The sequence below is a fragment of the Saccoglossus kowalevskii genome, chromosome 3 (genome assembly GCF_978046115.1).
Source record: "Saccoglossus kowalevskii chromosome 3, keSacKowa6.1, whole genome shotgun sequence".
In the NCBI taxonomy this organism is placed as follows: Eukaryota; Metazoa; Hemichordata; class Enteropneusta; family Harrimaniidae; genus Saccoglossus; species Saccoglossus kowalevskii.
In genome coordinates, this window is record NC_140643.1 from 40940250 (window position 1) to 40962539 (window position 22290).

Below are 22290 nucleotides of genomic sequence, written 5' to 3' on the forward strand. Positions count from 1 at the left end.
TGATTCAAACTAATATGGCTGACTGGCGGCCATTTTGTTTTTCATGGTAACCATGCTACTTTCTCTTGAATGCAATTAACATTTCTGTTTAAATTTTTTACAAAGACAGTATACCAATAGATACATCAACATGAGCATTATTTTGTAATTTGATTCAATATGACTGCCCAATGTCCAATTCATAATTTTTTAAAAATCCATCTCCTATTAATGGTTTTAATCTAATCTCAATGACTTCATCAGCATCAAATTGATATGTCAGACCACAAAATTTTGGACGGGGACTGTGTCATTAACAATGACTTGTTATAACAATGTGATAATACACCAACGTTTATACCGTTTACATGTGTATTTCCAAAACAATCTCACTAATACAGCGATAAAAAGTGCAACTGCTACAGGAACGTGGTAAAAAACATGAACTAACTGAATTCGAATAGAAGTAAAACCAACACTGATTGGTCAATGCTGACCATATCTGGATGTAGTTTGATCCTGATTAACCTAATTCATGCACTGACACTTGGCTGTTAACTCTAAAGTTAATAACTTAAATTTTAATGATTGCAACAGAATTATTTTATTAAAAAAAATAACATTTTTCCAAATTTTCAATAAATTTGAAGTACCCATCTTATAACAACATAAGGACAATAGCAGGTAGACCCAAGTTGTCTTTATAGAGTTTTACAAATCTCAGAAATATAACTTTAAGCTTATCAGGAATTGGCCAAAATATATAAACAAAATACTTGTTTCTAATGGATTAGATCATGTTTATGGGACAGAAACACAAACTAATAAACAGCTTTTACAAAAAACTGAAATGAATGGCATAGAAGATGTACACTGTACATCATTTCCTATTTTTATGCAATGCAACATCCCACCTAAGAAATTAATTTCGATCACTCGGGGTGTGAATTCCAAGTTTCATTTGCTTTTTGGTAACATTCCATGGAATAATATGAATTGCGGGGGATTGTTTTTAAAGAGGTACAAAAATTTCTTAAACATCTTTGTAAACACGCAAATGAAAGTTGTATGAATTCACCATGAGATTTATATAATTTTCAACTTTAATTTTTTTATTCAGTCTCAGATATATTCATGTATGTATGTTTTTTCTCTTTTCTTTTTAAATAATTTTTTTTGTTTGCTCTTGTTGTCGTTCCAAAGGCTTAATAATAATAATAATAATAATACTAATATTATTATTAACTATCTTAGGGATGCTCTATACGTTTTTTTTGCTTTGAAACCCAAAATTCTACTTTTGTGTTCTAGTCTTTCACGATTGCACTACTTTGATTCTAAGGGCAGGAACATGGACAATGGAAACTTGGTCATAGTCTTATGTCTGATGATCATTGCGACAGAAAGAATAAACAATATTAACTCCAGTAATCTGTCCTAGTCATCAGCAATGAGTTGCATAATGTCATCTTTCTCATGCAATTTAAAAAACTTTGCATTAAGTTATAAGTATACTCTGTGAACTTGTGACTTCCAAGCCAGTGTGATCACTTCCTAGATTTTATCCGACAGGTTAATTGATTGAGACTGATATTGTATATTGGAAGTTTACATTCATTTATCTTATGTAACTGGCATAGTTTGGTTTAGTGTTAAATATTGTGATTAATTACCAGTCGAGCTGACAGACTGCTTCAGCCTACTGCTGCTAAGTTTCTCCAATCTGCAGCAAATACTATTGTGGGCAGCATACATTTGTACATAAACTTGAATACTGAAAAGCTAGGCATGATGGGAAATCAAATCAAGTAATAAGTTCATAATATACCAGTATCATTCATTATTTTTTTCATTCAGTTAAAAATAGTGGGCTTATTTCTCCTAAATTTAGCCTGAGACAGAGACAGTATTTATGCATATGCTATTGGTTTGACATGTTTTTTTGTAGTACATGAACATTCTTGTTCATAGCACCTACAATGTAAGGCATGTGTCTATAGCAACCACTGTGACCACATGTATATACTACTGTTCAACACCTGATACTTGTTTGATTTACAAATGTAGATTTATTTAAATTTTAGAGTTTCAGTTGAACATAAATTGACACACTAGTGTACTCAGTAACCAAGTTTTGAGCGGCATCAGATTTAAATAGTTTTTCTATGTTTATTAGGAAGAATGTTCCACTGGTGGCCTGTATAGGTATGTTAATGGTAAAGATCCTGTATCTGAAAATGCTGTACTGGAATATCCCAATACACTACTTACATCCATTACTGTAACCACTGTACAAGAACACACTGTTGTGTTTATAGGAACACAAGATGGACACATACTGAAGGTAAGGGTTACTATACAAAGAAATCCATGGTTGGTGTACTGGAATATCCCAATACACTACTTACATCCATTGCTGTAACCACTGTACAAGAACACACTGTTGGGTTTATAGGAACACAAGATGGACACATACTGAAGGTAAGGGTTACTATACAAAGAAATCCATGGTTGGTGTACTGGAATATCCCAATACACTACTTACATCCATTGCTGTAACCACTGTACAAGAACACACTGTTGGGTTTATAGGAACACAAGATGGACACATACTGAAGGTAAGGGTTACTATACAAAGAAATCCATGGTTAGTGTACTGGAATATTGCAATACACTACTTACATCCATTGCTGTAGCCACTGTACAAGAACACACTGTTGGGTTTATAGGAACACAAGATGGACACATACTGAAGGTAAGGGTTACTATACAAAGACATCCATGGTTGGTGTACTGGAATATCCAAATACACTACTTACATCCATTGCTGTAACCACTGTACAAGAACACACTGTCGGGTTTATAGGAATACAAGATGGACACATACTGAAGGTAAGGGTTACTATACAAAGAAATCCATGGTTGGTGTACTGGAATATCCCAATACACTACTTACATCCATTGCTGTAACCACTGTACAAGAACACACTGTTGGGTTTATAGGAACACAAGATGGACACATACTGAAGGTAAGGGTTACTATACAAAGAAATCCATGGTTGGTGTACTGGAATATCCCAATACACTACTTACATCCATTGCTGTAACCACTGTACAAGAACACACTGTTGGGTTTATAGGAACACAAGATGGACACATACTGAAGGTAAGGGTTACTATACAAAGAAATCCATGGTTAGTGTACTGGAATATCCCAATACACTACTTACATCCATTGCTGTAACCACTGTACAAGAACACACTGTTGGGTTTATAGGAACACAAAATGGACACATACTGAAGGTAAGGGTTACTATACAAAGAAATCCATGGTTGGTGTACTGGAATATCCCAATACACTACTTACATCCATTGCTGTAACCACTGTACAAGAACACACTGTTGGGTTTATAGGAACACAAGATGGACACATACTGAAGGTAAGGGTTACTATACAAAGAAATCCATGGTTAGTGTACTGGAATATCCCAATACACTACTTACATCCATTGCTGTAACCACTGTACAAGAACACACTGTTGGGTTTATAGGAACACAAGATGGACACATACTGAAGGTAAGGGTTACTATACAAAGAAATCCATGGTTAGTGTACTGGAATATCCCAATACACTACTTACATCCATTGCTGTAACCACTGTACAAGAACACACTGTTGGGTTTATAGGAACACAAAATGGACACATACTGAAGGTAAGGGTTACTATACAAAGAAATCCATGGTTAGTGTACTGGAATATCCCAATACACTACTTACATCCATTGCTGTAACCACTGTACAAGAACACACTGTTGGGTTTATAGGAACACAAGATGGACACATACTGAAGGTAAGGGTTACTATACAAAGAAATCCATGGTTTGTGTACTGGAATATCCCAATACACTACTTACATCCATTGCTGTAACCACTGTACAAGAACACACTGTTGGGTTTATAGGAACACAAGATGGACACATACTGAAGGTAAGGGTTACTATACAAAGAAATCCATGGTTAGTGTACTGGAATATCCCAATACACTACTTACATCCATTGCTGTAACCACTGTACAAGAACACACTGTTGGGTTTATAGAAACACAAAATGGACACATACTGAAGGTAAGGGTTACTATACAAAGACATCCATGGTTGGTGTACTGGAATATCCAAATACACTACTTACATCCATTGCTGTAACCACTGTACAAGAACACACTGTCGGGTTTATAGGAATACAAGATGGACACATACTGAAGGTAAGGGTTACTATACAAAGAAATCCATGGTTGGTGTACTGGAATATCCCAATACACTACTTACATCCATTGCTGTAACCACTGTACAAGAACACACTGTTGGGTTTATAGGAACACAAGATGGACACATACTGAAGGTAAGGGTTACTATACAAAGAAATCCATGGTTGGTGTACTGGAATATCCCAATACACTACTTACATCCATTGCTGTAACCACTGTACAAGAACACACTGTTGGGTTTATAGGAACACAAGATGGACACATACTGAAGGTAAGGGTTACTATACAAAGAAATCCATGGTTAGTGTACTGGAATATCCCAATACACTACTTACATCCATTGCTGTAACCACTGTACAAGAACACACTGTTGGGTTTATAGGAACACAAAATGGACACATACTGAAGGTAAGGGTTACTATACAAAGAAATCCATGGTTGGTGTACTGGAATATCCCAATACACTACTTACATCCATTGCTGTAACCACTGTACAAGAACACACTGTTGGGTTTATAGGAACACAAGATGGACACATACTGAAGGTAAGGGTTACTATACAAAGAAATCCATGGTTAGTGTACTGGAATATCCCTATACACTACTTACATCCATTGCTGTAACCACTGTACAAGAACACACTGTTGGGTTTATAGGAACACAAGATGGACACATACTGAAGGTAAGGGTTACTATACAAAGAAATCCATGGTTAGTGTACTGGAATATCCCATTACACTACTTACATCCATTGCTGTAACCACTGTACAAGAACACACTGTTGGGTTTATAGGAACACAAAATGGACACATACTGAAGGTAAGGGTTACTATACAAAGAAATCCATGGTTAGTGTACTGGAATATCCCAATACACTACTTACATCCATTGCTGTAACCACTGTACAAGAACACACTGTTGGGTTTATAGGAACACAAGATGGACACATACTGAAGGTAAGGGTTACTATACAAAGAAATCCATGGTTTGTGTACTGGAATATCCCAATACACTACTTACATCCATTGCTGTAACCACTGTACAAGAACACACTGTTGGGTTTATAGGAACACAAGATGGACACATACTGAAGGTAAGGGTTACTATACAAAGAAATCCATGGTTAGTGTACTGGAATATCCCAATACACTACTTACATCCATTGCTGTAACCACTGTACAAGAACACACTGTTGGGTTCATAGGAACACAAGATGGACACATACTGAAGGTAAGGGTTACTATACAAAGAAATCCATGGTTGGTGTATTGGAATATCCCAATACACTACTTACATCCATTACTGTAACCACTGTACAAGAACACAATGTTGGGTTTTTAGGAACACAAGATGGACACATACTAAAGGTAAGGGTTACTATACAAAGAAATCCATGGCTGGTGTACTGGAATATCCCAATACACTACTTACATCCATTGCTGTAACCACTGTACAAGAACACACTGTTGGGTTTATAGATACACAAAATGGACACATACTGAAGGTAAGGGTTACTATACAAAGAAATCCATGGTTGGTGTACTGGAATATCCCAATACACTACTTACATCCATTGCTGTAACCACTGTACAAGAACACACTGTTGGGTTTATAGGAACACAAGATGGACACATACTGAAGGTAAGGGTTACTATACAAAGAAATCCATGGTTAGTGTACTGGAATATCCCAATACACTACTTACATCCATTGCTGTAACCACTGTACAAGAACACACTGTTGGGTTTATAGGAACACAAGATGGACACATACTGAAGGTAAGGGTTACTATACAAAGAAATCCATGGTTGGTGTACTGGAATATCCCAATACACTACTTACATCCATTGCTGTAACCACTGTACAAGAACACACTGTTGGGTTTATAGGAACACAAGATGGACACATACTGAAGGTAAGGGTTACTATACAAAGAAATCCATGGTTAGTGTACTGGAATATCCCAATACACTACTTACATCCATTGCTGTAACCACTGTACAAGAACACACTGTTGGGTTTATAGGAACACAAAATGGACACATACTGAAGGTAAGGGTTACTATACAAAGAAATCCATGGTTAGTGTACTGGAATATCCCAATACACTACTTACATCCATTGCTGTAACCACTGTACAAGAACACACTGTTGGGTTTATAGGAACACAAAATGGACACATACTGAAGGTAAGGGTTACTATACAAAGAAATCCTTGGTTGGTGTACTGGAATATCCCAATACACTACTTACATCCATTGCTGTAACCACTGTACAAGAACACACTGTTGGGTTTATAGGAACACAAGATGGACACATACTGAAGGTAAGGGTTACTATACAAAGAAATCCATGGTTAGTGTACTGGAATATCCCAATACACTACTTACATCCATTGCTGTAACCACTGTACAAGAACACACTGTTGGGTTTATAGGAACACAAGATGGACACATACTGAAGGTAAGGGTTACTATACAAAGAAATCCATGGTTAGTGTACTGGAATATCCCAATACACTACTTACATCCATTGCTGTAACCACTGTACAAGAACACACTGTTGGGTTTATAGGAACACAAAATGGACACATACTGAAGGTAAGGGTTACTATACAAAGAAATCCATGGTTAGTGTACTGGAATATCCCAATACACTACTTACATCCATTGCTGTAACCACTGTACAAGAACACACTGTTGGGTTTATAGGAACACAAGATGGACACATACTAAAGGTAAGGGTTACTATACAAAGAAATCCATGGCTGGTGTACTGGAATATCCCAATACACTACTTACATCCATTGCTGTAACCACTGTACAAGAACACACTGTTGGGTTTATAGATACACAAAATGGACACATACTGAAGGTAAGGGTTACTATACAAAGAAATCCATGGTTGGTGTACTGGAATATCCCAATACACTACTTACATCCATTACTGTAACCACTGTACAAGAACACACTGTTGGGTTTATAGATACACAAAATGGACACATACTGAAGGTAAGGGTTACTATACAAAGAAATCCATGGTTGGTGTACTGGAATATCCCAATACACTACTTACATCCATTGCTGTAACCACTGTACAAGAACACACTGTTGGGTTTATAGGAACACAAGATGGACACATACTGAAGGTAAGGGTTACTATACAAAGAAATCCTTGGTTGGTGTACTGGAATATCCCAATACACTACTTACATCCATTGCTGTAACCACTGTACAAGAACTAGTACACTGTGTTCCTTCAAGTTCTGTATTTAAGCAGGTAGTGAGAATGTATCTATAATCAGTATTTAATGTACTTTATATTCACAGATTCATTTCCAAAGCTCATTGACCAATCAATATGGTAGTATTACATTACCAAATGTGACTCCAGTTTTATCAGATATGAAGTTTGATAATTCGGCCGCTCATCTTTATGTTCTCACTGTGACAAATGTAAGTTGCATTCCCTTTCCCTTTGTATGGTCTGTTGGAAAATCACTCACTGTAAGCATTGTGAGGAATTTTGTACTGAATTTTATAATTGAATTTAGAAGACCTCTAAATGTCAAATGGCCTATAGTGATTATAACAAATAATTATGTTTTATTGGGTGATTAGACAGAGTGACCTTCATTTCAGGCTAGCTTCAGTATTTCAGGATTTGAAGTCAAACCATGCTGTCAAATGTGAATAATTCCATTGACAACTCCACATTTTTGTTCACTCTCTGCACTGTTTTAAATCTATATGCAACAGTATATGGAGCATTATCATTTAAACTAGTCTGTCGTGAACTTTTTTGATGAAATGTGTTCATAAATTGAGTCACATAAACTACTGAGAAAAGAGTGATATTGAGCCCGGCAACTGGATGCTTGCACCTTGATTATAAGAATTAGAACATGATGTCTGCCTAAGTTATCAATTCTTGTGTCATGTACTGATTTTCTGCATACTACATGCAGTTGTAATACTCTGTCATGTTTCTTGGTCACTATTATAGATTTCTAAAATACCTGTCCAAAGCTGCAGTGAATATACAACTTGTGGTGACTGTTTTAAATCAGTGGATCCATACTGTGGCTGGTGCACACTAGAAAAGAGGTAAGTCATACATGTAGGTATAGGTACCATGCAGCATACAAAACCTGTGTAAAATACATTGTTAACAAAATGTGAACAGTTGGGCTATGCATTTTTTTTATTGCATATTTCACTTTATTGCAGTCAGATCACTATGCTTTGTGTTTATATCACTTGAAATGACTTAATTGTGAGTGATTGTTGCATGCAGCATCTGTTAATATGGTCATTGCATGGCTGATATGATTTGTCTTGCCAGTGGATGTGGTGACATGATAGTGATATAATAACTGATGTTAGTCAGCAAATCAATACAAGTAATCATGAGATTATAAATTCATCTGTGATGATCATTGAAGATTAAAACATTTGTCAACACTGAGACATATACATCATCATCATACATGTCACACATATGCTCATATAATTGTATGATGATGGATTCAAGATGGCTGAATTGCTGAAACTTCATTAAAATCAAGTATTTCTGGAGCCAGATATCGCTTGTGTATTGACAGACTGTTTTTACTTAATACTAAGATTATTAGGTTATTACGAGAATATCTCAAAGTATGTATGAAGACAGTACAGCTGGAGTATCAACCGACGCGCAACGGAGGTTGATGCGTGGTGTACAGCTCACTTATGGCGTTACGGTGACAGATGTATAATAATATGAGGTTATATGAAGTATGCACGAAGAGAGTATTGCTGGAGTATTGGCCGATGTGCAGCAGAGGTCGATGCGCGGCATACTGTCTGAGCGCATATTTTGAGGTATCCTCGTAATAACTTTATTATTAAACATCTTTTCTTTCCAAGGATATATCATGGGAATGCCAAAATCCAAAAATTTCAGAACAATCAGCAAACCCCTTTGTGTGGAGTCCGGTCAAATCCCCGGGTCAAACCCTGATGGCAGCCGTGTTTGTTTTTATTATTAGAGGACGCTTGCACGCATAATCATTCCATATTTGGAATTCGCATTTCCTTATATGGTAGCATGAAAATGCCCCGTAAAATACCACAAAATTATGGCACACTGTAACTTATGGCGTTACGATGACAGATGTATGCTTGTCTGTCATTTTTCAGATCAAATTCGTAATGGCCGGCTGGGGGTCATTTTGTTTTGAAAAAGCAGTTCCAGAGCTGTCCTGACCTATCAAGTTGAAACTTTAAATATACATCATACACAATGTCACATATATAGATTAATTCATTTAATCATGCATAAACTGATTTTGTTGAAACTTGATAAGAAATTTATAGGACCTTAATGCACATCACTTTTTTTGTCAGATTGGATTATTATTGCTGACTAGTGGCTTTTGGTTTTAGTGCATGGAGATTAGGAGCCATATCTCTGATTTTCTCTGTTTATATGCAATCATTATCTATTTTTTTAAACTTGAGAACTCACATGGACTATGTAATTGATCATACAAGTATATATTCAATATACAACTTTTTTTTAAATTTTTTGTAGATGTTCTCTATATAGTGATTGTCTATTGTCAGACCAGACATCAAGATGGTTAGATGTGTTTTCTGATGATACATGTGTTAATATCACATCAATAGAACCAACAGATAGTATCCCCATTACTGTCCAGAATCAGGTGAGATGTTCTCTGTATAGTAATTGTCCATTGTCAGACCAGACATCAAGATGGTTAGATGTGTTTTTTGATGATACATGTGTTAATATCACATCAATAGAACCAACAGATAGTATCCCCATTACCGTCCAGAATCAGGTAAGATGTTCTCTATATAGTGATTGTCCATTGTCAGACCAGACATCAAGATGGTTAGATGTGTTTTCTGATGATACATGTGTTAATATCACATCAATAGAACCAACAGATAGTATCCCCATTACTGTCCAGAATCAGGTAAGATGTTCTCTGTATAGTAATTGTCCATTGTCAGACCAGACATCAAGATGGTTAGATGTGTTTTCTGATGATACATGTGTTAATATCACATCAATAGAACCAACAGATAGTATCCCTATTACTGTCCAGAATAAGGTAAGATGTTCTCTATATAGTGATTGTCCATTGTCAGACCAGACATCAAGATGGTTAGATGTGTTTTCTGATGATACATGTATTAAAATCACATCAATAGAACCAACAGATAGTATCCCCATTACTGTCCAGAATCAGGTAAGATGTTCTCTGTATAGTAATTGTCCATTGTCAGACCAGACATCAAGATGGTTAGATGTGTTTTCTGATGATACATGTGTTAATATCACATCAATAGAACCAACAGATAGTATCCCCATTACTGTCCAGAATCAGGTAAGATGTTCTCTATATAGTGATTGTCCATTGTCAGACCAGACATCAAGATGGTTAGATGTGTTTTCTGATGATACATATGTTAATATCACATCAATAGAACCAACAGATAGTATCCCTATTACTGTCCAGAATCAGGTAAGATGTTCTCTGTATAGTAATTGTCCATTGTCAGACCAGACATCAAGATGGTTAGATGTGTTTTCTGATGATACATGTGTTAATATCACATCAATAGAACCAACAGATAGTATCCCCATTACTGTCCAGAATCAGGTAAGATGTTCTCTGTATAGTAATTGTCCATTGTCCGACCAGACATCAAGATGGTTAGATGTGTTTTCTGATGATACATGTGTTAATATCACATCAATAGAACCAACAGATAGTATCCCTATTACTGTCCAGAATCAGGTAAGATGTTATCTGTATAGTAATTGTCCATTGTCAGACCAGACATCAAGATGGTTAGATGTGTTTTCTGATTATACATGTGTTAATATCACATCAATAGAACCAACAGATAGTATCCCCATTACTGTCCAGAATCAGGTAAGATGTTCTCTGTATAGTAATTGTCCATTGTCAGACCAGACATCAAGATGGTTAGATGTGTTTTCTGATTATACATGTGTTAATATCACATCAATAGAACCAACAGATAGTATCCCCATTACTGTCCAGAATCAGGTAAGATGTTCTCTGTATAGTAATTGTCCATTGTCAGACCAGACATCAAGATGGTTAGATGTGTTTTCTAATGATACATGTGTTAATATCACATCAATAGAACCAACAGATAGTATCCTCATTGCTGTCCAGAATCAGGTAAGATGTTCTCTGTATAGTAATTGTCCATTGTCAGACTAGACATCAAGATGGTTAGATGTGTTTACTAATGATACATGTGTTAATATCACATCAATAGAACCAACAGATAGTATCCCTATTACTGTCCAGAATCAGGTAAGATGTTCTCTGTATAGTAATTGTCCATTGTCAGACTAGACATCAAGATGGTTAGATGTGTTTACTAATGATACATGTGTTAATATCACATCAATAGAACCAACAGATAGTATACCTATTACTGTCCAGAATCAGGTAAGATGTTCTCTGTATAGTAATTGTCAAACCAGACATCAGTGGTACATGTATTTGCACCTCATCAATAGAATTTAACTTGCCAGAGTTAGAGGTAATCACAGAACCTTGTATTAGTGAAAACTTCATAGTGGTTCGTTCTGCAACAGAGAAACTTGTGATGCCCTTAAATTATAAAATTACAAACATTTCTAGTGGAAAACATTTACCAGTATTTTTTATTATTATACATCTAGCACTGAAAACAATAATTTTTACCTGTCCAGGAAAAGCCATATTTGCATTTGTTTCAAAACATAACTGCACTTGTTTGAACATTCAAATTTTACCTTGATCTGGGTATATACTATTTCAACAACATGGATTTATTTACTTTTTGATCACTACCGGTAATGTTTTTACAACAAATGTTTGTATACATATTTCAGGGATTCTAAGTGTCTAAACTAATGAGTACATGTTCTAATAATTTCAGATTGTACTTAAAGTTGCTGAGCTTCCTGATGGAAGAAATATTAGTCCAGCATATGAATGTATTTATGAAAATTGGTTTAACACACCAGCCAATCAGTCTGGTCAGAGCTTGTCATGTGATACACCACCTACCAATCAAAGACCTGATATTCCAAGTGATCAAGGTAGAGCTCTTAATTTGTTTTCAGTGATTTTAATTGAATTGTAATTTGTAATTGTAATAAATGGGTTTTCCTGTATAGCGCCATCTAGTGGTGATAGGAAAGCTAATCTTCTTTATTTTTATTTCAATAATTATACAGCAAACTTTTAATCATTTCATTAGTTTTGCATTTATAGCTCTGTACTTTTTATTCTATAATCATGATAGTTAAAAGAATAGTTTGTGTACTAGCTAGATGAAAGTGCACCACAGTATGTTTCTGGAGTTGGTATATTTCAACCAGTAGTGCTTCCTTACCAAAGACTTTCAAGGGAGTCAGACCGGCTAGTCACACACTACAGACCAATTTGCATTTAGCTTGTTATCAGTAGTATCAAGCCTAGATCTCAGTGTTATTGTGTATGATATGTTTTTGTGCCATAGCCCAGCATCTATTGTGGTATATGCAGCCATGAGTATATCATATTGCAACATAATTGCTTGTTAAGTACTGGGAGTTTGTTGTCCATGTCAGTGCATCTTAAGCTACCTAGATATTATTACCCCTGTCCATTTATGATTTCAATGGTCTTGTGCACCCACCCCTTTTATTGCTAGTTGCTAGGAGAAGTGGTAATAAAGGTAGAATATAGACCATTATGGCAAGAATATTCATGTAAAAGTGAGCAGTCTAAAATTGTGCCATTTTATCTAAATATAAATGTTTACAACATCTGCCTTTGGTATTCTTTTTCAGATCATGTTGCTGTACAACTGTCTGTAAGAAGTGTTGAAACAGGACAGAACTTTGTCAACACAGATTTTTATTTTTTTGAGTGTTCATACTTCAAAATGTGAGTGAGAATTATTTATATAACATGGTGGTGCATGGCAACTAAATCTGAGTGAAAAAGTTAATTAATAATTACTATTTAAATAATGTGGGGTTTTGATGAATAATGTATGCTATTTGTGCCCTCTTCAACAAGTTTACAGCAGTAAAAGGTTACTAAATAACCAATCTAACACACTTTGCAGAAAAGGTTTTGCTTGTAGCAATTTATCACAACATTTTGACTAAATGAATATGAAACTATTTTTTATTAAATAAATTTAGAATTGGCAATCATATTTCCCTTAATCCTATATCCATTGTTCTGAAATTCGTTGAGACATTCTATAGCTCAGTACCATATTTATCTGAAAGATCACCCTGACGATGTTTTGGATAATGGGTCATACATGTACTTTGAGAGATGGCAATTTTTTCTCAACGTTGTTTGTACAATCAACTGTTTTCTCTTCCTGGCTTTAACACAGACCATTTGTTTTAAACAATAGTTGTACACTTGGAATTATAAAAACCCTTTGGCTAATAATTTGCTGTCTCTATTCATGCACCTGATTCATGTCATGAAAAATCTCTTAAGATGCGCGACATTACATCTCTGGAGCTTGCAATGGGTACCGGTAGTAACAGCAGACAATTACAACAAAACTACCACAAAAACCTAAGTGTCCTGATGCATGAATGTCGGTCTTCATTTATTTAGCTGCTTGCCTTTGTGTCAGCACAAATTCACCAGTAGATAATTTAAAATTTCTGATTGCATCTAACTTATTCTAACAATAACTTGCATTTAATACTTCTAGGGGATGGATGTCACAGTGTTATTTTTACCAGAATTGAATACTTTCTGGAAAGCTCCATACACTGTCATTGTGTGCATTAAATTCTCACTAAACTTGACGATTTGTATCCTATTTAAAACATTCTTGAAAAAACATTTGGTTATTACTGTGTTAGTATTTATGTTATTAGTTCCGGTTTGGATGCAGTCCGAAAACGAATTGGACCTCTGTGCATGTGGACCCTTATCTCAGACATGCCTGAATCGATTACATTCAAACTTCGCCATATACATATGTACATAAATTTGTTTCATGATCAGATTCAAGATGGTCGAATGACGAATCATCAAAATCAAGCATTTCTGGTATTCTGGAACTGGGTCTTGGTCGTTTATAGATGGATTTTGTTCAAACTTGGTACATACATTGGAAATTATAGGATCTTGATGCACGTCATTTTGTTTTTCAGATCAAATTTAAAATGGCCAACTGGCAGCCATTTTGTTTTAATGAATGAGGTTCTAGTGCTATATCTCTGCCATGCTTTGACTGATTATGTATTCAAAATGGCCAACCAGTGACCATTTTTTAGCTCCGCTGTCGCATTTGTCGTGTGGGGCTTATCATATGAGTGATTGACTTCTTCTTGAAAACAACAATCCTTATCGCTTTGATACTTGGTGTATATGTACCTTGGGCAGATCTCTCTTAGATGTGTTCATTTCATGATGATATCTTCAATTCTCTAATTTTGATGAATATTTTTGTCGTGTTTGGTAAAAAGTGATATTTTCCACTTCTTGTCGAAAACCGCTAGTCTGATTGCTTTCATTATATATATATAGGTACCTCTGGTAGACCTCTTTCAGTTTATTTCGTGGTGATATCTTCAATAATCTACAAGTACTCATTAGATGATCAGATACAAAACTGAATGCCAATCCTTTTAATGTTAAAAAATTATCATAATCAAGCATCAGCTTCTGGTTCCATATTTCTGACATGTTAATGTTCCAACCATATTACTATAAACAAAACTATATATCTTAAGTTTGATAACTGATGGGGACTGTGCCATGCATGGCTTGTTTATTTGTTTTTGAAGCATCAACAAATTGCCCAGGTGCTAAAACAGCACCCAGGGCTGATTTTTCCAGATAAATATGATAATTTTCTGTTGTGTTATTCCAGGTGTACAGAATGTGTAAGCAGTAACTGGGCATGTGATTGGTGTATATATGAAAACAGGTGTACACATGAAAGTAATACATGTGTACAGGATGATAATTCAACAATTGTATTTGGTGTAAATGTAAGTATTTCAAATTTTAAAATATTACTAGACAGTGCTCCAACAGTTGAGTTGAGAGTCAAAATTCATTATCATTTCAAGCAATTTATCATAAACCACTTCACTTCATATAACTTTATAACGTTCTATCAGTATCAGGTGTACCTATTTTTTGAGAACCATTATCCAATCAGTACCTCCTAATTTTCACCTAAACACTTTATTCATTTTACTTCATTTTCACTAGCACATAAACCACATGGAGGGAAACAAGCTGTTACTGCATTATTTACTCTCAATCCCAACAAATTTCATTTTTCATTCTGTAATATAAAAAAAATGTCGACATTGCTTTGATTTACAGAATATATATTATAGTGACAGTAAAAGAATAGGACACACTTTCTGTCCTCAACTGCAGCAGCAAAGTGATGAAGTTCTTATTCCTGTAGAGTGGACAGAATCTATTATGGTTTTTGCTCTAAATCTTGAGGTAATTCATATTTTACATTATATCTTAAAAAGTAAAGATGATTTGTGGTTAAATCATAATGTCGGCATGCTGAAAATGTCACTCTGTCACAACAACATACAAAATGTAGTAAATGTCAACTTTATACTTTATAATTTTTGGACACTCGTTTTATGTATAACTGATTATATGTAAATGCGTTCATACATTTATAGGACATTACTGATTATACGTGTATTCTGAGAGGGGATGGATTTGAAGATTCCACACCAGCTACCAGACATAATGAGACTTTGCTTGAATGCAGTGCCAAACAAGTAAGTTCCTGTATAATTTTCATGTAAATTGCAAAATGACTTTTATTACTATAAAAGTAGGTGAAATCTGAAATAAATAAATATCTATATAAATATCTAATCTATATTTTTCTAAAAAAACAACATGTTATCAACCGTTTCTCTGGAATATTTGGATGATTTCATTCAATCTTGATATTAATGTCACACATGGTTGGATACTCATACATGTCATTTAGTTTTATGAGTTGATAAAAAAATGGCTGATTGGCAGCCATTTAGGTTTTTATAATTAGTGTTCTTAACCATTTCTCAATCAAGCCTTGACAGATTTTGTGAAAAGTGAGTACAAAAACAAGACATAATTCTGTGTTCTCAAATGTTCATTCAGCCAAATACAAAGTCATTGACAAATCTATTTTCTTGTCTATCAGTACAAATATGATGCCAAAGTTCAAGAGCTGAATGTTAGTTTATCTGTGCAATGGAATGGTGGTAGTTATATAGTTGATGATATATATGGATTCACTGGTGAGTTTGTCATTTTTTTATGAATAGTACTGTAAATTAATTGCTCGAAAAGTGAATTTTAGCGAATTTAGGAGTTAGTGAATATTGTAAAATTTTATAACAGTGAAATTATCACTAGAATCCTACAACACAGAGTGTCGGTGACTTTCACTAAATTTTATACCAGTGAAATTATCACTAGAATCCTACAACACAGAGTGTCAGTGAGTTTCACTAAATTTTATACCAGTGAAATTATCACTAGAATCCTACAACACAGAGTGTCAGTGACTTTCACTAAATTTTATACCAGTGAAATTATCACTAGAATCCTACAACACAGTGTCAGTGACTTTCACTAAATTTTATACCAGTGAAATTATCACTAGAATCCTACAACACAGAGTGTCAGTGACTTTCACTAAATTTTATACCAGTGAAATTATCACTAGAATCCTACAACACAGAGTGTCAGTGAGTTTCACTAAATTTTATACCAGTGAAATTATCACTAGAATCCTACAACACAGAGTGTCAGTGACTTTCACTAAATTTTATACCAGTGAAATTATCACTAGAATCCTACAACACAGTGTCAGTGACTTTCACTAAATTTTATACCAGTGAAATTATAACTAGAATCCTACAACACAGAGTGTCAGTGACTTTCACTAAATTTTATACCAGTGAAATTATCACTAGAATCCTACAACACAGTGTCAGTGACTTTCACTAAATTTTATACCAGTGAAATTATCACTAGAATCCTACAACACAGTGTCAGTGACTTTCACTAAATTTTATACCAGTGAAATTATCACTAGAATCCTACAACACAGTGTCAGTGACTTTCACTAAATTTTATACCAGTGAAATTATCACTAGAATCCGACAACACAGAGTGTCAGTGACTTTCACTAAATTTTATACCAGTGAAATTATCACTAGAATCCTACAACACAGTGTCAGTGACTTTCACTAAATTTTATACCAGTGAAATTATCACTAGAATCCTACAACACAGAGTGTCGGTGACTTTCACTAAATTTTATACCAGTGAAATTATCACTAGAATCCTACAACACAGAGTGTCAGTGAGTTTCACTAAATTTTATACCAGTGAAATTATCACTAGAATCCTACAACACAGAGTGTCAGTGACTTTCACTAAATTTTATACCAGTGAAATTATCACTAGAATCCTACAACACAGTGTCAGTGACTTTCACTAAATTTTATACCAGTGAAATTATCACTAGAATCCTACAACACAGAGTGTCAGTGACTTTCACTAAATTTTATACCAGTGAAATTATCACTAGAATCCTACAACACAGAGTGTCAGTGAGTTTCACTAAATTTTATACCAGTGAAATTATCACTAGAATCCTACAACACAGAGTGTCAGTGACTTTCACTAAATTTTATACCAGTGAAATTATCACTAGAATCCTACAACACAGTGTCAGTGACTTTCACTAAATTTTATACCAGTGAAATTATAACTAGAATCCTACAACACAGAGTGTCAGTGACTTTCACTAAATTTTATACCAGTGAAATTATCACTAGAATCCTACAACACAGTGTCAGTGACTTTCACTAAATTTTATACCAGTGAAATTATCACTAGAATCCTACAACACAGTGTCAGTGACTTTCACTAAATTTTATACCAGTGAAATTATCACTAGAATCCTACAACACAGTGTCAGTGACTTTCACTAAATTTTATACCAGTGAAATTATCACTAGAATCCGACAACACAGAGTGTCAGTGACTTTCACTAAATTTTATACCAGTGAAATTATCACTAGAATCCTACAACACAGTGTCAGTGACTTTCACTAAATTTTATACCAGTGAAATTATCACTAGAATCCTACAACACAGAGTGTCAGTGACTTTCACTAAATTTTATACCAGTGAAATTATCACTAGAATCCTACAACACAGTGTCAGTGACTTTCACTAAATTTTATACCAGTGAAATTATCACTAGAATCCTACAACACAGTGTCAGTGACTTTCACTAAATTTTATACCAGTGAAATTATCACTAGAATCCTACAACAGAGAGTGTCAGTGACTTTCACTAAATTTTATACCAGTGAAATTATCACTAGAATCCTACAACACAGTGTCAGTGACTTTCACTAAATTTTATACCAGTGAAATTATCACTAGAATCCTACAACACAGAGTGTCAGTGACTTTCACTAAATTTTATACCAGTGAAATTATCACTAGAATCCTACAACACAGTGTCAGTGACTTTCACTAAATTTTATACCAGTGAAATTATCACTAGAATCCTACAACACAGTGTCAGTGACTTTCACTAAATTTTATACCAGTGAAATTATCACTAGAATCCTACAACACAGAGTTTCAGTGACTTTCACTAAATTTTATACCAGTGAAATTATCACTAGAATCCTACAACACAGTGTCAGTGACTTTCACTAAATTTTATACCAGTGAAATTATCACTAGAATCCTACAACACAGAGTGTCAGTGACTTTCACTAAATTTTATACCAGTGAAATTATCACTAGAATCCTACAACACAGTGTCAGTGACTTTCACTAAATTTTATACCAGTGAAATTATCACTAGAATCCTACAACACAGAGTGTCAGTGACTTTCACTAAATTTTATACCAGTGAAATTATCACTAGAATCCTACAACACAGTGTCAGTGACTTTCACTAAATTTTATACCAGTGAAATTATCACTAGAATCCTACAACACAGTGTCAGTGACTTTCACTAAATTTTATACCAGTGAAATTATCACTAGAATCCTACAACACAGTGTCAGTGACTTTCACTAAATTTTATACCAGTGAAATTATCACTAGAATCCTACAACACAGTGTCAGTGACTTTCACTAAATTTTATACCAGTGAAATTATCACTAGAATCCTACAACACAGTGTCAGTGACTTTCACTAAATTTTATACCAGTGAAATTATCACTAGAATCCTACAACACAGAGTGTCAGTGACTTTCACTAAATTTTATACCAGTGAAATTATCACTAGAATCCTACAACACAGTGTCAGTGACTTTCACTAAATTTTATACCAGTGAAATTATCACTAGAATCCTACAACACAGAGTGTCAGTGACTTTCACTAAATTTTATACCAGTGAAATTATCACTAGAATCCTACAACACAGTGTCAGTGACTTTCACTAAATTTTATACCAGTGAAATTATCACTAGAATCCTACAACACAGAGTGTCAGTGACTTTCACTAAATTTTATACCAGTGAAATTATCACTAGAATCCTACAACACAGTGTCAGTGACTTTCACTAAATTTTATACCAGTGAAATTATCACTAGAATCCTACAACAGAGTGTCAGTGACTTTCACTAAATTTTATACCAGTGAAATTATCACTAGAATCCTACAACAGAGAGTGTCAGTGACTTTCACTAAATTTTATACCAGTGAAATTATCACTAGAATCCTACAACACAGTGTCAGTGACTTTCACTAAATTTTATACCAGTGAAATTATCACTAGAATCCTACAACAGAGAGTGTCAGTGACTTTCACTAAATTTTATACCAGTGAAATTATCACTAGAATCCTACAACACAGTGTCAGTGACTTTCACTAAATTTTATACCAGTGAAATTATCACTAGAATCCTACAACACAGAGTGTCAGTGACTTTCACTAAATTTTATACCAGTGAAATTATCACTAGAATCCTACAACACAGTGTCAGTGACTTTCACTAAATTTTATACCAGTGAAATTATCACTAGAATCCTACAACACAGTGTCAGTGACTTTCACTAAATTTTATACCAGTGAAATTATCACTAGAATCCTACAACACAGAGTGTCAGTGACTTTCACTAAATTTTATACCAGTGAAATTATCACTAGAATCCTACAACACAGTGTCAGTGACTTTCACTAAATTTTATACCAGTGAAATTATCACTAGAATCCTACAACACAGTGTCAGTGACTTTCACTAAATTTTATACCAGTGAAATTATCACTAGAATCCTACAACAGAGAGTGTCAGTGACTTTCACTAAATTTTATACCAGTGAAATTATCACTAGAATCCTACAACACAGTGTCAGTGACTTTCACTAAACTTTATATCAGTGAAATTATCACTAGAATCCTACAACACAGTGTCAGTGACTTTCACTAAATTTTGGCTTCACAAACGACTAAAAATTCTCAAAATGCAAAAATTCCTAGCAGTAAAAACAAAGTGTTCTTTTTATGTTCTCAACATAAAAAGACTTGACCTATTATGTCAAATGATGTTGAAAACATCATGGCAGAAATTGCTTTGTATCAAGAGTTTGCTTATGATAACAATATTTTGTGGATGCCTGATTTTATTTTCACAACAACCAGTAGCGACATTATTGGGTAGCCGACTAAGCACATTATCGCAAATGGTATATGGTAACTAATCTACCACTATGTGGTTTGTTAACACACGGAGCTAAATAAAAAGAGCTCCGTGGTATAGATAATACAGTTATAGTTCTCTTCTTTGGAATATTCAGTGGCCCTGAAAGAGGCTTTTTGTTTTGGATGTATTATTGAAAGAAACATATTTGTCAGTGCCTGAGATGACTCATGAGGCACACCTAAAAAAAATAAAAGTTCAGTGCCGTACATACATGTGTAATTTAATTCTGTAAGAAAACACCCATCAGAAAGGGCAACTAAAATAGCATTAGTTTAATACGAGTACTAATTTTTCTATACAGTAACATTGTATAACTGTAGTTTTGATCGCCTGGACTGCAGTGAATGCTTATCTACAGTAACAACACGAGAAGAATTACAATGTGGATGGTGTGTTAGTGATACTTCCTGTCAGATTGAAGAACAGTGTACCGGTAATCAGGTTTGGTTGCCCCAAGATACAACTGTGAAATGTGATGATCCTGTTATCACACAGGTAATATTAGTAACTATTATTAACCCTCAAGTATGACAGTCAATGTTATTGGTCAAAAGCAGTCACATGATCATTCAATACATATTAATATTGGCCTCACTCAGCATATGTCTTGTCACGAATGTCACTTTGTGTTGGACTGGCCTATGATATCTTAAAATCTAGGACACTTAGTTTGTTGCAGACGATATTTTGGTATCTTGAAATGTGATTGTCAAACATATAGCTGTTATTTTTTCAGATTTGGCCATCATCTGGTCCATATCAAGGAGGTACAGATGTAATAATTTTAGGTAGTAATTTAGGCAAATACTACTCTCTTGTACAGAATGTCACCATAGCAGAGCACACTTGTGTTGTTATTGAAGAAAAGTTTAGGGTAGCAAGAAGGTATGTATATAAAGATTATGTTTTGTTTTCATGCTTCTTCTGAAGCCTGCGAACATTTTCAGGTTACAACACATCCAATAAAATATTAATTTCTAATAAATTTTGCGATGTTTACATAATAGTTCAATATGTAGTGATACAAATAAGTATCTCAGTTGTTCCAACTGGTTTCAGAAATTCACTTTATCCATATTTTTTATACCTGGACATAGCCATTGTAAATTATTTTAGATCAAAATTGGCACATAAACTAGTACACTATAGAGCATATACTGAATATTGTTTTGTGATATGTTCTAAGCTCCTCAATAAGTGGCCATTTTGTTTTAAATATGCTAGTACATTGTCTTATATTAAGCATGCATTAATCAA

The 22290-nt window shown here is 34.5% G+C and overlaps 1 protein-coding gene across 1 annotated transcript in view; it reads left to right on the forward strand.

Annotated features, from left to right (window-relative positions):
* The first annotated feature begins 2486 nt into the window (after positions 1-2486).
* The window catches only part of LOC100376158 (plexin-A2-like), a 78165-nt gene continuing 58361 nt past the window's right edge, over positions 2487-22290 (forward strand). The window contains exons 1-20 of the mRNA XM_085497508.1: positions 2487-2626; positions 2983-3174; positions 3257-3448; positions 4353-4544; positions 4627-4818; positions 5997-6188; positions 6408-6599; positions 6956-7118; positions 7574-7699; positions 8250-8350; positions 9819-11469; positions 11650-11745; positions 12221-12383; positions 13119-13215; positions 15185-15305; positions 15649-15777; positions 15972-16073; positions 16487-16583; positions 21335-21528; positions 21770-21918. Coding sequence (XP_085353634.1) covers positions 2487-2626; positions 2983-3174; positions 3257-3448; positions 4353-4544; positions 4627-4818; positions 5997-6188; positions 6408-6599; positions 6956-7118; positions 7574-7699; positions 8250-8350; positions 9819-11469; positions 11650-11745; positions 12221-12383; positions 13119-13215; positions 15185-15305; positions 15649-15777; positions 15972-16073; positions 16487-16583; positions 21335-21528; positions 21770-21918 — 4481 coding nt within the window. The remainder of the gene's footprint in view (positions 2627-2982; positions 3175-3256; positions 3449-4352; positions 4545-4626; positions 4819-5996; positions 6189-6407; positions 6600-6955; positions 7119-7573; positions 7700-8249; positions 8351-9818; positions 11470-11649; positions 11746-12220; positions 12384-13118; positions 13216-15184; positions 15306-15648; positions 15778-15971; positions 16074-16486; positions 16584-21334; positions 21529-21769; positions 21919-22290) is intronic.